This window comes from Trichoderma atroviride, chromosome 1 (assembly GCF_020647795.1).
Source record: "Trichoderma atroviride chromosome 1, complete sequence".
NCBI classification, from domain to species: domain Eukaryota; kingdom Fungi; phylum Ascomycota; class Sordariomycetes; order Hypocreales; family Hypocreaceae; genus Trichoderma; species Trichoderma atroviride.
In genome coordinates, this window is record NC_089400.1 from 1,865,675 (window position 1) to 1,882,073 (window position 16,399).

Genomic DNA, 16,399 nt, shown 5'->3' on the forward strand with positions numbered 1-16,399 from the left:
CGTTGGCCCGACCCTTGTCACAGTTGCTAGCTCTATAAAAATCTACCTGTACTATTCTTGCTGCTAATATAGGCTGCATGGCGCGGGGCTCTGTCCCTCTCCCGTCTATGCCGCCATGCCCAAGGCGCATCTCAGCGTTCGAATCTTGGCTTTGATGCCGCCTGGCGCTCTGCCTGTCAGACAGCGAAAATGAAAAAAAAAAAGGCGAATTGTCGCAGCTAGGGCTGACAGCACGACCACGGCATCCGAATCCCGTTGCGCTGGTAAGACTCGAAATTGACTCTTGCGCCATCTGCCCCGGATAGCATTTTTACTTTCCCGTGCCTGGGCCTACGCCCAAACGGCACCAAGTGCTGGTTTACTCCTGGATCGAAGCCATCGTGTTGCACGACGTGGCCCATCTCGCTGCTCTCCACAAACAACAGGAGCTGCTGTCCCAAGCCTTGTCTTCCTTCTTTGCTGTCCTGCCCCCCTCTCGGATCCTGGTTAACTGTAGCTGCTCTACTGTCCGGCGCTACCCACTCACGGCGGGCGGCTTGTTCGGTTCTGGCCATATTCGGCGCCGAGCTGGAGCGACTCGTTCTCCAGACTCCAGGCCCGCGGGAACGGGAACACAAAAAAAAAAAAAAAGAGCCAAGAAGCCATGGGCGGCTTTCGCTACTTTGGCCCACCCACAGCAGAGAAAAGCAAGAATATTGCAAAAATAGCAAAGTTCAGCTGACTGGATCTTGCCTCAAATGAGAAATTACGAGAGACGACAAAAAGTTAGCATCATGGCAGACAATCTCACCCGGTAATTTCATCTGCCTTGTATAGCCGCAGACTCTTGCGTGGAGAATCAGCCATTTCCAAAGAAAAAAAAAAAAATTTAATTCTTCCTTCTTTTCACACCCCTCGCCATCAGGGTCCTTGGCCAATTCCATCGTCCGTTTCCCAATCGTCCCATCAGGCCCTGTATCAGCAGATTCCACTGGAAAACGGACACGATGGTGAAGCCCCTTGGCAGTGGCCCGTCGTATTCTCAAAGGCTGCTGCCGGCAGGGATCCTGTTGGCCGGGCTCGACTCCATCTTGAGTGCCATTTGCGATGGAGAATCTGCACAGGCGAAGCTGCCCGTTTCTACCGGCATACCGCCAGACCGTCCACAGTCCCCAGCTGGGTCCGCGGCTCCGTCTTGACGGCCGTATGGAGGCATTGCCATGGCATCTTTGTATGCGTCTACTCTAAGTACAGTACTTACAAGTATACCAGCTCTTCAACACCGCCAATTGCGTCTCTCTGCCTGGTCATTTGACAGGGATGCCAGGCCTGCTTCTGCCAATCAAGACATCACACGCAATTGATGGCGAAAACAACGTTCTGCATTGCGTCCCAACTCTCCATTGTTAGCTTGGCCTCGTCCGGTGCAGAGTAGCAGCAGCACCAACTGACTACTGCTTCAAACGGCAAAAGAAAACGAACAAGAAAGAAGCGGTGGCAGCATCTCATTATCCATCCGATCCACTTGATCCGAAACCAGATGCCACCCCGCATCTTGACTTTGGGTCTCGAAGCAACGCTGATGCAAAAACCGTGCGGGCTGAGGCCATCGGAAGCGTGCCCGTGCATTCTTGTTGGTCTGTCATGCATGTCTCACACTGAGTGATGCTTTTCAGGTTGAAAGCTTGCTTGCTCGTAGCCGGCCATTATCTGCCTGATCTTGTATACAGTATGTCTCATGCATGCCATACCCTTCAATTGGGCTCGGAAAGGGGCCTGGCACTTGTACTTTGTACGTGCAGTTTTAGTCCATCATTGCTCTAGCATCCTCGCCGAGCTGCTGCTAATTGAAATCTATTGCCTTGGCGGGAGTTGTTTCTGCGGAGTCGGCCAGATTCCCATCCCCCGGACCTATTTCCCATCAAAGCCCAAGCTCCCCTGCCTCATCCCAGCAGAGGTCATTGCTCTTCATTCTAGAATGCCGGAGAAGGAATCGTTTGTCTTATCCTGTCCTCATCCACCTCAATTATTGCAAACGTCTCCAACTCCTATCTCAGACCCCCCTGCAAACGAGCTTCTGCCATCTCCAGACAGCAGGGAAGCAAAAAGTTAGTTTAATCTTGACAAAACGGGTCTAGTTTGGGGGAAATTATCCCCGCCGTATGGATCTGCGCGGGATCGGTCCGGACGCTGGTCCAAACCCGTTTTTTGCTAGTAGTAATTGAATGCTGTGCTTGCTCACGAGTAATGCTCCCTGATAGCAAGCTTTCGCGGCATAAATTTCTGACTTCTCCTGAACAAGCATCAGATCCAGATTGCATGGGCTGGTTGGACATGCCATGTGTGTGCTACTTGTCACACACGTGTATCGATTTCATGCCGGCGCCTTCTCCTATCTATGCGGTGCCTGAGCGAGTTTAAAATAGATTAGGGTTAATGATTCAGGGCTTATTTTCTTTCTCTTTCGCCACGCAAGAAACAAAGAAAAATTAGTTCGCACAATTTACCTGCCAGCCGGGCATCCGGATCGAAAAAGAATTCTTCTGGCATTAAGTCGATTGGGGAGATTGGAAACCGGTGATACCCACCGCTGTGGATAGTAAATGCCAGCACGGGGGGGCTCGGAGACCTCTCCTATTAACCAGGGAAGACAAAGTGGTGAATAAACGTGCGCTTCTAGAATTCTAAACTGTATCGTCATCCTTGCCCACATGCTATATACAATCTACTGTATCTAGATTCTACCATGTACAAGTGCCGACAAGTAACTTTCCGATAAGAACAGATGCCGAGCTTGCTCGGATAGCGTATCTGGGTAAACAATTAAACGACATCTTGGATACAAAAAATGCAAAAAGACGGGTATGTGCGATAAGGGGGTGGCGTCCCATTGCCTTTCTCTTGTAATATATTTGAGTTTGTCTCCCCCCTGAGCGAGATCGGAGCGCCTCAATCTCATGTAGGCGTTGTCGTCATTTTCATGTTACGGGAGTTCTGCATTCCAGCGTTTCCAACGTTTAAACTTTGCTTCTGGATCAAGCCATGTTTCATGGACTCTGGATTGATCGTATCCAAGGTACCCCGTGTTGTGAAGTCACTCGTCTCTTTCTCTTGCAATTGTTTAATTGCTGCCGGGATATGAGTGATAGGATTGCTCCAATAAATGAAGAGTAGCATATATCATCTACTTTCTGTGATATGAATGTGACGTTTGTGGCTGAATCACTGAGAAGACAAAGGATTCTGGCGAATAATGTGGTCGATTCGCGCAGTCCACTCGTCAAGAGGTAGATTGAAAGACGGCAATTCCGGAGAAGCACTGCCATTGGATTCGTTCGGCCTCGCTGTTTCTTCTCCACTGGCAAACCATGAAGCATTATCCTGTGCGCCTATCGAATGATAATCCAGCGCCACGCATTCATTCAACTCCATGTCAGGAAAGTCATGTGCGTCCATGGGCGCCGCCACGTAAAGAGCGCTGCGTAACGATGCTTGATACAAAGATTCAAGTCTTTGGGCGCTGCCATCTGGTTTCAAGAAGCGTTCCACGATAGGCCTTGAAGCATACCATTCCTTCCAGAGACTTCTCACAGCCCCTAGGTGGCCTAGGAGCATGATGTATGATTCATACATGCCATATGCCTCATCTGTAGAGACTTTGCTCTGCTCGCCAAGATAAAAAAGGGGAAGAGAGCGGAAAGAATCGTCCGAGAGGGAATCATGCTCAATCCCAGTCAGCAGCTGGAACAGCAACTGTCGGTCATCAACGGCGTATAGGCCACTGCTCAACTGCCGAATCAACGTTTTGAGAGTCTCTGCTACATCGGCTGACGACGCACGATATTGCTCCCACGTATGATCGGCAAATCCCCGACGTAGCCATTCGGATATCGCTCCCACAACTCCTGCTTCAGCTGAAAGTCGTAGAGCTAATCCAGTCAACGCAGGCCCATGATGGCCATATAGTCTTGCGGCCAGGTTTCCGATGAAACCCAGGATTTCCAGATGCGCAGCCCCTTTCTCTGGCTGCTGAGCCAAAACTCTTAAACAGGCGTTGCGAATCTCATATGAGACAATCGGCCCATTGTTGGTCCCCTTTTGTCTAAGAAAGTAGGTCTTGGCTACCTCAGTGGATGGTAGAGAATGAAACACAAGCCGGCGAATACCAATGATGGAAGTCTGGTCTTTCAGAGCATCTGATAGTTGAGCGGGTGATAATGGCTCTTCGCTTCGGTTCTCCATGGAACGCTGCAGATTTTTATATCGTAACCACATCCACTCCATAAGCACCCGATCGTCTTGTAGTGCATGTGAGGGGATTCCGTTTTCTCGGCAAAGGGTCTCGATCAGTCTGGAATCATGCCCCGAGGTGAGTTCCTTGGAATCACTAGACGGTCTAGGAGTCATCGTAGGTGAGCGAACATCATCGACAACGACGGGTGTGCCGCGAAGAGCAGCTGACAGAATGTCGTGCGGGCTGAGCCTCCAGATATTGGCTGGGTTCGACAATACATCGTCAGCCTTGCGCCGTGACTCTGAGATTTGAGCTTGCAGCTCTTTCAACTGGTCCTGAACCGCAAGTCGTTTTGGATTAACGTCCCATTTCCTCTCCAGGCGGAGGTCATCAGCCTCGTCTGCCGGGCGAACAAGTCGGCTGTCCTCGGCGTCGAGATCCAGTAGCAGATCCGGCATCTCAAAGAAGTCATCCCGTACAGGAATTGAGTCTGGAGACTTTGGTGGCCGCTTGTTGCGTATGGTGTAATAGACCTCGTTGTTCTTGTCGATTCTCCGCACAAACGTCTTGGAACGTCTCTGGTTGTGCGCAGCAAAGCGATGAGACGAGGTTGCAAGCCGAAGCCCCCAGGGCGATCTTGAGCTTATCATCTTGAGTGAGGTTTCAATGGGTGTGGCTGCTCCATATGCCTGAATTCAGCGTTGGACTCTTTTTTTCTGGCTTCTTTGAGCAATTTGCAACGTGAGCAAAATATGGTGGCATCCCGTGCCTTGGAAAGCGGTACATGTGTGTACTGCTCACGCGAGCCTAATTACAGCGTCTTCGAGGTACCTGTTTTACCCCAGATTCCGCTAAATGTTCAGTGGGCCCCCGCTGGATCATCCACTAACTTAGCGTGCTGCCCTTTCACTGTATTTTTCTTCTTCTAGAGGTGGCATCTGATACAGACTTCAATTGCATTTCATACAATAATTCGAATATTTAGAGGTTTAGAAAGGCACTTTGCCACAATTTATGACTAATATTGTAAGGCAGTTGATTTTGTGGAGAGCATAAGGGTAGGGACATGTTATAAATACCAGCACATAACTCTACAATCTGTATTCACTCGCAAGTTGAAAACCTAACCATGGGGCGACCGGTATGTATATAGGCATCTCAATTAGCCCAATATATTATTCTATATTATAAAGGAGAATTTGGATATCTAGGATACTGCCAGGCCAGATTTGACCTTGCAAGCTCGACTTTGCTAAATGAACTTCATAATCTCGACCATAGAGTAAGCTCCATGTATCTTTGTAGAATTATACATGCATTTCCGCATATAAGAACTAAAGTACTGAGGATATTACAGTGACTAGTGTTTGGCCTCAAAAATTCCATTTTCCAACTTGATCTCGCAAATTCGACCATGGAGCCATTTGAATATGCCTTCCCTATTACCGCTTCTACCATTTTTACTGCTTCTCTTGCTTCCACTTACAACAATAACGGACTAATTCAGAAGGCGGTGAGTAACTTGCTGCTGGTACTACTAGTAGATAGAATGGCAGAATATTTGAACTTGGTCTGAAAAAGCTACGAAAATAAAGGGCAAAAGTAAAAAAGTGACACAAAAGCTTTTGACTCTATATTCTGAAAATCGTTTCTAAATTTCCAATAAACTTGGTAATCTACGAATTACATGCAGAACGTCATGCCGCAACAACATGACTCTGAGCTTCCGTCAATTCAATGATGCGGGAATGAAGCATACAGTGCGAATAGAATAGAAGAAAATAACGTTACCTGTGATATAAGTATGGAGCATCTTCACTACCGCCTTGAGATTCTCAAATATTCAATTGGTATTTAAAAAATCAGATCAGACCAGAGGTTTTGAAGCCGGAGATTTTCTTCTCTGAGATCTCTAAAGATTTCTTCTGTTCCAAGACGTAACATCGCCGACGTTTTCTTGGAATATGAGTTTTGACTACTAGACTCACACGGCCTTAGTCACGTGGGCAGTATCGAACTATAGCCGTTAAACCTTGATCTAATGCTTTACAATATCTTTCATAAACCTGCTATTTCTTCCAAGTTAGCGACAGATTAAATACGGCTGTATAACCACCAAGCAATCTATTTGAACGATCTTACGACCACCAAACCACCGACTTGCGCAACAATGGTATCCAAAAAACCCAAGGCCGATGCCGCATCCGAGGAACCCAAAGTCGATGCTGCACCCGAAGAACCCAAAGCCGCTGCTACACCCGAAGAACCAAAGGTCGATGATGCACCCGAAGAACCCAAGCTTGATACGGCATCCAAAGCCAGCGACCGCATGGCTAGATTCAAAGCCCTCCAAGCTCGCGCCAAGAAATCTTCAGAAACAAACTTCAAAGAAGCAAGCCTGGAATCACAACGCCTCTCCACGAATCCTAGCGAGCTCACTGCTCTGCATCGCAGACACGCAATCGCATCCCACAAACTACTAAAGGCGGACACCGAGGAGGCTGGAGAGGATTTTGAGCGCAAACGGGCCTGGGATTGGACCGTGGACGAGAGCGAAAAGTGGGATAAGCGCATAAAGAAGAAGGCGGTGCACCGCGATAACAACGCCTTCCAAGACTATCACCACGAAGCCAACAAGTCGTACAAAAGGCAGCTTCGCAATATCAATCCTGATCTCGAGAAATACGAGAAGCAGAAGATGGCTGCCATTGAAAAAGCTGCGGCTTCTGGCGGTCTAGACATCGTCGAGACAGAAGACGGCGAGCTTATCGCTGTGGATAAAGACGGTTCCTTCTACTCAACAGCGGACTCGACATCATTTACTCAAAATAAACCCGACAAGGAGGCTATTGATCGCCTAGTCAAGGATCTTCAACGCGCAGAAGATGTTCGTCTCAAGAAGAGAAAGGAGCGAATGGCACAAAACGGCGAGGACGGAGATGTCACGTACATCAATGAGAAGAATAAGCAGTTCAACCAGAAACTATCGCGTTTCTACAACAAATATACTGCTGAGATCAGGGACAGCTTTGAGCGTGGAACAATGATATAAGATATTAATCAGTTACTTTCAAGAGGGAAACGGGCAAGGTTATTGAGATATATGAGGAGCGTTTGTTTGTTTTGGAAATTAACTTGCACACATAGATACAGCGTTTTGCTTTTAATCATACATCAATCTTAATTCATAGCATCGTCTTCCTCCACCCCTTGGACGCGAGCTCTTCGATCCGCTCAAGCTCCACGGGACCCTTGATTGTCTCATCCGCGAGCGCCTCGACCACAGCCTCTGCAACTGTATCAACTTGAAGAGGTTTTGTCCCTGCTGCCCCCATGAAATTTTTCAAGACGTTGCCCGTCAGGCTGTTGAAGAAGGATGCGGCACCAGCTGCTGCAGCGATGCCCATGGTCATCTTGCGTGAACTATCATACATGAACGGCGGCCGCATGTAGATGCCGCGCATTTGAGGAAAGTTGCTTGTTATGGCAGCTTCGGCCTCTCTTTTGGTAGAAATGTATCGATGAGGGAGGACCGGCGCTCCAGCTGCAGCAGAGATGAAGCAGAAAGCGCTGGTGTTCTCGGCAGCGGCGTGTTTAGCAAGTGCAATTGCGCTGTCCCGATTCATGACTTCATACGATAGTTGATCCTTGGGATTGGAGGGCTTGATGCTCTCTCCGGGCTGACTGTGGATGGGGTCGACACCTCGATCTCGAACTGAAGCAAATGCTTTCTGAAGTCCTGCAATGGGAGATTCTCGGCCAGAGACGACGCCCTTGTAGTCTGCTTCTAACAGGATGCCCATGCTGTGAACAACGTAGTCGGAGCCCTTGAGCAAGGGCGCATAAGTTGAAGGCTCAAGGATGTTGGCTCGCTCCCATGAGACTTTGTGAGCCCATGGCGGAGGGGTTGCTGTGGATGTGACATTTTCCCATCGTGGCTCACCTGAGCGGCTTTTTTCCAAAACGAAGACTTTATGTGAGCGATTGTGTTTTTTTTTTCAACATGGGTCGTGATGAATGCATTGCAGACAAAGAGATGAGGTATAATGCGTAAATCACTTACCTGACTGATGTAACGTCCCAACCTCTAGCCACGGCATATTTGCAGATCCGGGACCCTAAGAAGCCATTGCCTCCGCAGACTATAAGCTTCTTGGCCGCGGCTGACATGGCTTCGGTAAGCTTGAGTGAATGAGCTGTGTTGGTCGTCTATGAGATGGTAATTATAGATTGAGTATAGGGGCAGGCAATTGATTTGATGGATGAATCTTATTGAAGCTTGTTCGATCGATGAGTTTGAGTGGAATTTGAAAGATGGTAATTTCTGACAAGATCAGGCCATGCGGCAAATCGATGAAATCATCACATACCTGTAGCTAGGAGCTTAGCACCCATAAGGCTGAGGAACTCTACCGCTGAAGCTCGGCAATACGCGGATCTAATTGGCTGCGGCAATAGTGGGCCCCAATGACATATCTGCAAGGCTGCAAACGACAAAGTGCGTCTCCCAGCTTTCTCTCTTTTACTTTTTTCCCCACCATCGACGCGCAAAGCTTGATTGCACCGACAACCGCGTTTTAACGCTGCAAAGTGCAAAGCCAAAACGATGGCGCCGTCAAACCAATTCGGGAAGCGTGTCAAGTTGACGCAAATCCGACGGCCGTTTGTCATTGGCAGCACGGCGCTTCCTTTCTCAGACTCAAATCCAAGACCACCGGGGACGCCTGATAACCACACGCACTCATGGCAGGTTTTTGTACGGGGCATGGAGGATACGGATATCACGTATTGGTTGCGGCGCGTGCAGTTTAAGTTACACGAGTCTATCCCGAATTACGTTCGAAGTAAGCTCTTTTTACGCCACTTCATCTTTGTTCTGCACAACAGTTTGCGCTAACCGTTTGACAGTGGTGGAAGGAGAGCCTGGCAAGCCATTCGTTGTCAACGAGACGGGATGGGGAGAGTTTGACATCACGGTGAAGCTCTACTACGTTAACGACTCCGGGGAGAAGCCTCAGACCCTGTACCACTATCTGCGCCTTCATCCGTACGGTAGAACCGAAGAGGAAAAGCTAGCCATGGTGGCGACGAATGGCGAGGTCCGGGCATGGAGCTACGAAGAGCAATTGTTCAACGAGCCATACGAGGCATTCTACCAGATCTTGACGACTGGCGCCGTGCCCAAGGGATGGAAACCGGCCGCGGGAGGCAAAGGAGGCAAGGGCAAGGGCAAGAACCGCGCACCGCCTCCACTCCCGGCACCGGACAGCGGCGACGTGTGGGAGCGGACGGCCATGATACCCAGTGCAAATCGACCCGGCCAGCCGTTCAGTCGGGAGACGGAGGCCGCCGAGGTCAAGAAGCTTTCGGACGCGCAGCTCAAGACAGACCAGATGGCTAAGCAGCTTCTGGCCGAGCTGAAGAAGAAGGAAGAGCAGCTGGCCAAGCTCAAGGCAGAGAACGCGGCGGCGGTGAAGCCTTCTTAGAGAGGAGGAACATCAGAATCACCGCCACCCGCGAAAAGCTCGCGCAAGAGGCGTTCTCGCCGGCTTTCATGATTCCTATCCTCCGACCGAAGCCGAAGAGCATGTCCGTGGAAAAAGCAAAGAAGAAGAGAGCATCATGCACTATGCAGCTCTGGACCAGAACCCCGCTCCTTTTCCTCTGCACGGAAGATTGACAGCGTGGGTGTTTCACGCAGCATGTCGTCAGAAGCATACTTTTTCCAGCTTGTCTCTGGGCTTGGGTTCGTTGGTTCAGCGGCTGCCAACACATCGCCGAGCCACTTTTTTTTACGACTACGATCTATTTGTTTTATTTTTAAAAGAAACACAAATAAGTAGATCTTGGCGGCGAACAGACTTATGCCGCAGGCCGCAGCAAGTGGCTGCATGAATTTGAGAGAGGGGGGGCGACTGAGCTAAGAGCCATGGCTCAGACGCTGTTGTCAGTCTGAATCCCTGCCTTATTTGGCAGAGCATTTGACACCACAGATACTTCTGGACAGTCATTGGCTGTCGCTTTGAGCGCTCAGCTAATCGTGGGCTTTATGAGAGGTGGGAGTTCTATGGATCTCTTTAAACCCCTTGATCATCTGTCTGTGTTACGATGAGTTGGAGAAGGAGGGGTATGGAGGAAAGGGTCAAGGCAGTGAAATCGAGACACCCACCAGCGTTTGCTACCACTCACTAGCTACATTGGCATAAAAGGTGTGTGTCTGTGTCTGATAAAGAAGGAAAAAGAAACAGCATCAGAGGGTTGGATGATGATGACACACGCTTTCCCCACTGCTTTACTTTATGGTAGCAGTAGCTGCATAAACTTAGGGTATTGCCCACTACCTACCACTTGTGTATGAGAGATATAAGTGTTTGGCATAGCTAAAAACAAAATCTACCCCTCCTTGGCACCAAATCCGGTCATGTGGACCTAAAATATCGATATTCTCTCTCCCTTACATGTGTAAATGTGCACTTTCTATGCGTAGAATTGCGGTGAAAGTCTGATACAAGCATCGTTATCGACTTACACGTGGGTGGCGAAAAGAGAGAGGGAAAGGAGGCCAAAAATAGTTGCGCTTCAAAAGCTTCATTTGTATTGTAATTCTCTGCAGATTGGAGTTGTGTCTGTCTTGATGTATTTCGATCCTCGATCCAGGTCCCATAACTCCCCATTATTAGTAGTACAAGTACACGTACAGTCTTTTTAGTTTTTGTTTCCGTACAAATACACAAGCACGTAACCCTCGTGCCTAAAAACCCAAAGAGGAAAAGGAAAAAAAGAAAAAAAAAAAAGGAAAAAAGAGACATAGGGAAGACATTTCTAGTAATACAATGCCTTGCGAACGCTCAACGCTCAAACAAAAAAAGAATATGTGAAAGCAGATCATGAGCATCGCTGTAGAGGTGGGATAAACTCTTCCGGCGGCGTGCAAAAGAACACCGTCAACACCATGAAAAATGACACCACACCCCATCTTCCCCCACAATGGCAATAAAAAAAAATCCCGGACGGGAGATCCCAAATTCTGACGTATTCATACAACACACGCCCGGGGTGGCAGCCATAATGGTGTGGGTGTGGTTGGCGCGGCTAGCCAACGAAGCGAATAGAAGAGGATGAAGAAAGATGAAAAAAGAAAATTATGAAAAAGGCACGCATCCCGTCGTCGTCGTACACGTCTGATTTACAGACGGCTCCATAATAAGGCAAAGGCAGACCATTCAAAAAACATGGAAATAAAACACTTTCGTACTGGACTCAATCGTCTTGTTTAAAAAGTGCTTATCCGGGTATCAAATCATGCAACCAAAAAAAAGAAACACCACCCGTCCCTGAAAACCCCACCCGGTAATTGATCCTAGCCAATCTTTTTGTTGTCTTCTTGCCTTCTGCTTTCTGCTTTTTTGATTTTCCCTGCCTGCCCTCTTTGTCCCGTGTGTACGTTACTTGTGATGCGTGCCATGCATTCCCTATTGCCCCTCCTTCCATATAACGCCGAGGTAAAACATACCCAGATGTTTGATGTGTACGTGCATATACATATGCAAATGCGCATACAATGCTCATACTTTAGTGAAATCAGTACAGAGCTGAAAAACAAAAGAAAAGATATAACAAAGGAAAAAGTTCTTCTTTCCCAGAAAGTGGAGACAGTTGAAAAGAACGCTTTGCAAAAGAGCGAGTAAAAGAACATAGGAGATTGTCATGCTCTCAGCTGGGTTCAAAACTGTTGTCTAATGGCACGGCGACTGCGGCGATGCCTCGTATGCCGGAGGTGGGGCCTCCTCCGACTCATCCCATTTGCCCCGTTGCTGGGACCGCTTTTCGTCATAGACACGGCGTGCGATTTCGCTCGCCATCTTCATGACCCAGTCCTGGTCCAGGGGATCAGGTGATGACTGTCCCTTGGCACCCGGCGTCTCACGAGGGCTACCTTTCTCGGGGGTCGCCTTACGGCTGTTGGCCGTAGCGTCGGCCAGCATCTTCAGGTCTTTGAGGGCGGAGGTGAGTTCTTCTAGAGTGAGCGTGTTGTCGCCAATATCAGACATGAGCGTCTGGGGGTTGAAGGGGTCGCTGGTAAATGGATTATCATGTAGCTGTAGCTCCTCCTCTTCTGGTATATCCATGATGGGCTCCGAGAGAGGAATATTGACCGAGTTGGGTGTATTGGTCCCGGCTTCGGACTGACTGTCTGGAGTGACCGCCTCAGATTTGGTCTTCCGGAGATTGACCACTCGGTTCTTCTTTTTGCGGCCCGTCCTTGATCGGACATTGCTGCCGACACCTAAGCCGGTAGACGCATTGACGCTTGCAAAAGAAGGCCGTGACGATACAGAGCCATGAAGGGTGCTTGCCGTATCGGAAAATGTGTAGGTGGTACTCGTACCGCCAGCATGTGAATTCGTCCGGACTCGGTTAGGAGATGAGATAGATGGCGTAGCAGGATCAGCACGGTCGGCGCAGCCTGACCAAGCTCGAAATACAACGTCTCGTATGCCAGGTGTGAATAGAGACAAGGTCCGGTGCGAATCTGTCAGCGCAGCGAGGCGTAGCAGATTTTTCTGGGAAAATAGAGACTGCGTCTCGCCCCCGCCATTCAGAGAGATTTCTGAGATGGCACTCGGATCCAGCACGTTGCCATTGGCATCGACAGGGTCCAAAGGTGGGCTTGATAGCGGGTTGACCCCCTCCTCGTCCGTCTCCTCTTTGGGGGTTTCCACGCCCTTATTGGCCTGATCCGGACACCACAATTGCAGAGACAGTCGATGAATAATGGCTGGCAGCTCGTCCATCATTAGGTTTCGCAGCTGCTGCTCAATGGTCCGTTGCAGGTAGTCCCGCACGAACTGGATCGAATCAAAGGTCGAAGAGACCTTGAGAGACTCGAGTGGATCATTGCGAAACACCAGAGTCAATCCTTTCTGTTTCGAAAAGACCAGGATGATAAACGCCGACAGCTTGATTTCGGACAGAGTGATGGAGAGGGGGATCGTGAGACCCGAAGCTGCGGCCAGTGGCTGCGGGGAGGTAAACTCCGGCTTGGAGGAGAGATAGGTGTTGAGCGGATTGGCCTGCGCATCGTCGTGTTAGCCATCTATTGGTCTATCCCATGCAATGCTGTCTCGCCCCCGCACACGCACGAAATAAATGAAGGATTGAGAAAGACTGATCAAAACCAAACTTGCTCGAATGCAGCAATCCATGCAGGAAATCAAACAGCAACTCAAGCCAGTCTGAAGCTCCCAAAGACAGGGCGTGCAGCAATGCTTTTTGTGCGTGTAATACGCAAAGAGCTAAGTGATCGACGGCAGTGCCGGCAATGGTGCATCACATCCCGGTAGCGGCATCTTCCCAAGCTTGCTGCACAGCTTGCCAGACACTTATCCAGCTCATTGCCACTTCCCTGATAAATTGACTGCTTTCTTCATAACAAAACATCCAAGTCCGCGGTGCGATTCAGATGCGCTTTGTTGTGGTGGCGCGAGTCAAGGAAAGCTTCGGGCATTGTCGGGTACTTTTTGGCGTGGCGCGAGGAAGCTCCATGGGGAAAAAAAAATTACGGGGATAGAGCCAGAAGCTGCGAAAAAAACGTACCTGAACCCGCGTCTTCAGCGTCAAGTAGGCGTCTCCGGAATAGCACATTTTGAAAATGCCTCGAAATCGATCTTCCGCCAGGTCTCCGATTTCCAGGATTTCGAGGTCTGGCGGGACGGTGCCGAGATTGAATTCGCTGACGAGGATGTCATCGACAATGATGGGCGGCTTGGGCGATTTGTTTAGGGCCTTTGTGAGCAGGTCGCGTGCGCGCGAGTAGAACTCAGCGTCCGCCGTCAAAGGCGACCAGTTGAAGTTGAAAGCCATGTTGAAATGGCAGTTATAATCTCGAGACCATGGGATTCCAGACGATGGCCGTCGAGGGCCGCGAGAGGCAGCCTTCCGTGGGTGGGGGATTCAATTCGTGCGGAGGGCTTGCAGGAAGCAGGGATTAGCTGAAATTTTTTGAGATGGATTTTCGAAAGCGATGCGAGAGCGACGATGCGGCGAAGCGATAAGAGAAGCGAGGGTGTATGACTGCTGAAAGCTCCGAGAGAATAGAGAATAGGTGCAGCAAGGAGAATTGAGAGGGAAGATCCCGAGCCAAGGTGGTGTAGGAGGTGGTAGGAGCAAGATAATGGAAGATGACGCTATTAAGAGTTGGAGGAGCTGAGGTCTGCGGTTCTCTTTAGCGAAGCGAAGCAAAGTGGGCGCCAGAAATTTTTCACCAGCTAGGCCTGGAGCTCGGTATCGCGCGGACGCACGGATGTGCGGTAGGCGTCCAGGCCGCTGAAACAACCCGCTAGACTGTCCAGCAGCGGGGGCAGTCCAGGCGGGCTTGGCCGCAAATCCGCTAATGGCTGTGGTTTAAGTGCACGATGAACGAATACCGTGCAGAGGGCACTGTGCCTGCAACACCTCATCCATGCTTGAACATGTCGTGAGCTGGAGCTTGCATCTGCCCACTTTAGCGTGTAGATGCCCTTTTCCGCCAGTGCCAGCATCACAAACCCAGCGCTCTGTCTGCCGACGCAATAAGCAGCGAACGACTTGCTTATTGATATGCAGGGCTAAGTGTATGCAGTCCCCCAGGACGAACGAGCGAACCAGCGGCAGCGTTAGCCGAATTGGACCACTGTGGCCGGCGTGTCTCCTGATGTGTCGCGTCGCGATTCTATCAATATTCATCAGCTGACAGCCAAAGCCTATCGATCGATTGCCCGACTGGAAGTGTATTTGGCAACCTCAATTTTTCTTCCCTCGCGTACCCAGTGCGCAGTAGTATCTAATACGTAGATGAAAGAGGGATGCTCCACGATCTGCATCTACAACAAGCCTCCAACCTCTCTGTATCAGATAGACTACGGCGCATTGCGGAAGCGATCATCTGAATTGAGTGGCAAAACACCTCCCTGGAACTATGAAGTACATGCAAGGTGCATATAATTATGCGAGGAGAACGGTAGAAAGTCTTCAATGTTTCTCTTCCCCATCCCTAGGTAGTTACAGATTCAACCCCAATGTTACCATTGAAGACGCGTTTCTTCAAGTTTCGCAAGGCCGCATAAGGAGCCGAAACAAGCTAAAATTAGCACTGATGCTTAATGTCGGCTAGCTGAGCCAAACTCGGCATTAACACGATACCAGCCGGAAGAAGTAGGATATTGGTCTGCAGACACATGCGGTAGTACGCAGGGCATTTTTGGGAACGAAATTATGCGCAATCACCGGTGCTCCCGTGTTCCGCACAGTTCGCATTGCGGAGGGGAGAAAGGGAAGCACGAGTAGAAGGTTCCAAAAGAGGGCAGTGGCTTGCGCAGTGTAGCTTCGGCAATGCAGGCAAATGGAAAATCGTCAGATAATCTTGGTAATCTTGGTGCGCGTCCGACTACGGCCTAGAGAGCTGCTGGCCAGTCACTCCAGGGGCTCTATGCGGACTGTGTCCTGCATATCGACGTGATTCTTCTTGCGGGGGTCCAATCCAAGGGATCTCTGGCTGGATGTGGTTGGGTCCCTTGATGACATCACAGGGACCGTAAATCCGGGGCAAAAAGGGTGTCCATCTGAGGATGTTGATCTTGCCCGTGCCCAGAGCCTACCATTCCTCATAAACTCCATGTCATGGGCAGGATTTTGAGCTGTCTCTATCGTGACGCACCCTCTCTATTAAATGAGAATTTACTTTCAGTACCATCGCACTGGAATATGGAGTATTTGCCACAAATCTAATCAGTAGCTATGAATTTCATTTCGTGTTGACGGGTGTTCGAGGTGGGCTGCCTCTGGCCTGTGAAGAAGCAAATACGCCGCATGTTGAGGCTCAGCCAGCGCGATAAAGCTTCGGGTGTTGCTTTTCCAAAATACTGCGTGCTACATACGTGATCACGGAGTATCGCTTGGTGGACTGCACCATCAAGTGTCATCCATGTGCGCCCAATGAATGTGAGTACATGTGTAGGTGCGACCGCCACCGTCGATAGGGATTCAAAAACACCCCGAAAAATATCTCGAGGCTGCAGCTGTGTCCCGTGACGTACCGCATTCGGGTCATACATGCATACATGTACGCGGTCAGGCGCACCCTGATCGCTGATATTTGCATGCCAACTTAACTGGGTACAGATACGTACGTGCTCCAGCTGCGATCCT

General features: G+C 49.7%; 6 protein-coding genes across 6 annotated transcripts; 2 read left to right on the forward strand and 4 right to left on the reverse strand.

Moving 5' to 3' along the window:
- Window positions 1-35: 35 nt before the first annotated feature.
- On the reverse strand, window positions 36-1,600 carry TrAtP1_000702 (uncharacterized protein). Its single transcript, XM_066110692.1, has one exon. The coding sequence runs from the start codon at window positions 552-554 to the stop codon at window positions 219-221; it is 336 nt and encodes a 111-aa protein (XP_065966765.1). The 5' UTR covers window positions 555-1,600; the 3' UTR covers window positions 36-218.
- Window positions 1,601-3,201: 1,601 nt separating this feature from the next.
- TrAtP1_000703 (uncharacterized protein) lies at window positions 3,202-4,863 on the reverse strand (the record flags this gene model as incomplete). Its single annotated transcript, XM_014090711.2, has 1 exon — window positions 3,202-4,863. The coding sequence occupies one exon, from the start codon at window positions 4,861-4,863 to the stop codon at window positions 3,202-3,204; it is 1,662 nt and encodes a 553-aa protein (XP_013946186.2).
- Window positions 4,864-6,262: 1,399 nt separating this feature from the next.
- TrAtP1_000704 (uncharacterized protein) lies at window positions 6,263-7,402 on the forward strand. The gene has a single exon (XM_014090712.2). The coding sequence runs from the start codon at window positions 6,384-6,386 to the stop codon at window positions 7,263-7,265; it is 882 nt and encodes a 293-aa protein (XP_013946187.2). The 5' UTR covers window positions 6,263-6,383; the 3' UTR covers window positions 7,266-7,402.
- Window positions 7,399-8,551, reverse strand: TrAtP1_000705 (uncharacterized protein; the record flags this gene model as incomplete). The annotated part of the gene is made up of 2 exons (XM_014090713.2): window positions 8,277-8,551; window positions 7,399-8,164 (listed from the first exon to the last, which is right to left on the reverse strand). Exons 1-2 carry the CDS (start codon window positions 8,381-8,383, stop codon window positions 7,399-7,401), a joined length of 873 nt encoding a protein of 290 aa, XP_013946188.2. The 5' UTR covers window positions 8,384-8,551.
- A 184-nt stretch (window positions 8,552-8,735) lies between these two features.
- On the forward strand, window positions 8,736-10,749 carry TrAtP1_000706 (uncharacterized protein). Its single transcript, XM_014090714.2, has 2 exons — window positions 8,736-9,057; window positions 9,122-10,749. Exons 1-2 carry the CDS (start codon window positions 8,820-8,822, stop codon window positions 9,697-9,699), a joined length of 816 nt encoding a protein of 271 aa, XP_013946189.1. The 5' UTR covers window positions 8,736-8,819; the 3' UTR covers window positions 9,700-10,749.
- On the reverse strand, window positions 10,750-14,883 carry TrAtP1_000707 (uncharacterized protein). Its single transcript, XM_014090715.2, has 2 exons — window positions 13,811-14,883; window positions 10,750-13,287 (listed from the first exon to the last, which is right to left on the reverse strand). The coding sequence occupies exons 1-2, from the start codon at window positions 14,075-14,077 to the stop codon at window positions 11,950-11,952; spliced, it is 1,605 nt and encodes a 534-aa protein (XP_013946190.1). The 5' UTR covers window positions 14,078-14,883; the 3' UTR covers window positions 10,750-11,949.
- Window positions 14,884-16,399: the final 1,516 nt, after the last annotated feature.

Excerpts from the sequence above, each read along its gene's own strand:
- TrAtP1_000706 (XM_014090714.2), top strand. The coding sequence starts at position 8,820 with ATGGCGCCGTCAAACCAATTCGGGAAGCGTGTCAAGTTGACGCAAATC. Across the intron at positions 9,058-9,121 it reads TATCCCGAATTACGTTCGAA|TGGTGGAAGGAGAGCCTGGC; the intron begins GTAAGCTCTTTT and ends ACCGTTTGACAG.
- TrAtP1_000702 (XM_066110692.1), bottom strand. The coding sequence starts at position 554 with ATGGCCAGAACCGAACAAGCCGCCCGCCGTGAGTGGGTAGCGCCGGAC.
- TrAtP1_000704 (XM_014090712.2), top strand. The coding sequence starts at position 6,384 with ATGGTATCCAAAAAACCCAAGGCCGATGCCGCATCCGAGGAACCCAAA.
- TrAtP1_000707 (XM_014090715.2), bottom strand. The coding sequence starts at position 14,077 with ATGGCTTTCAACTTCAACTGGTCGCCTTTGACGGCGGACGCTGAGTTC. Across the intron at positions 13,288-13,810 it reads CGCTGAAGACGCGGGTTCAG|GCCAATCCGCTCAACACCTA; the intron begins GTACGTTTTTTT and ends GACGATGCGCAG.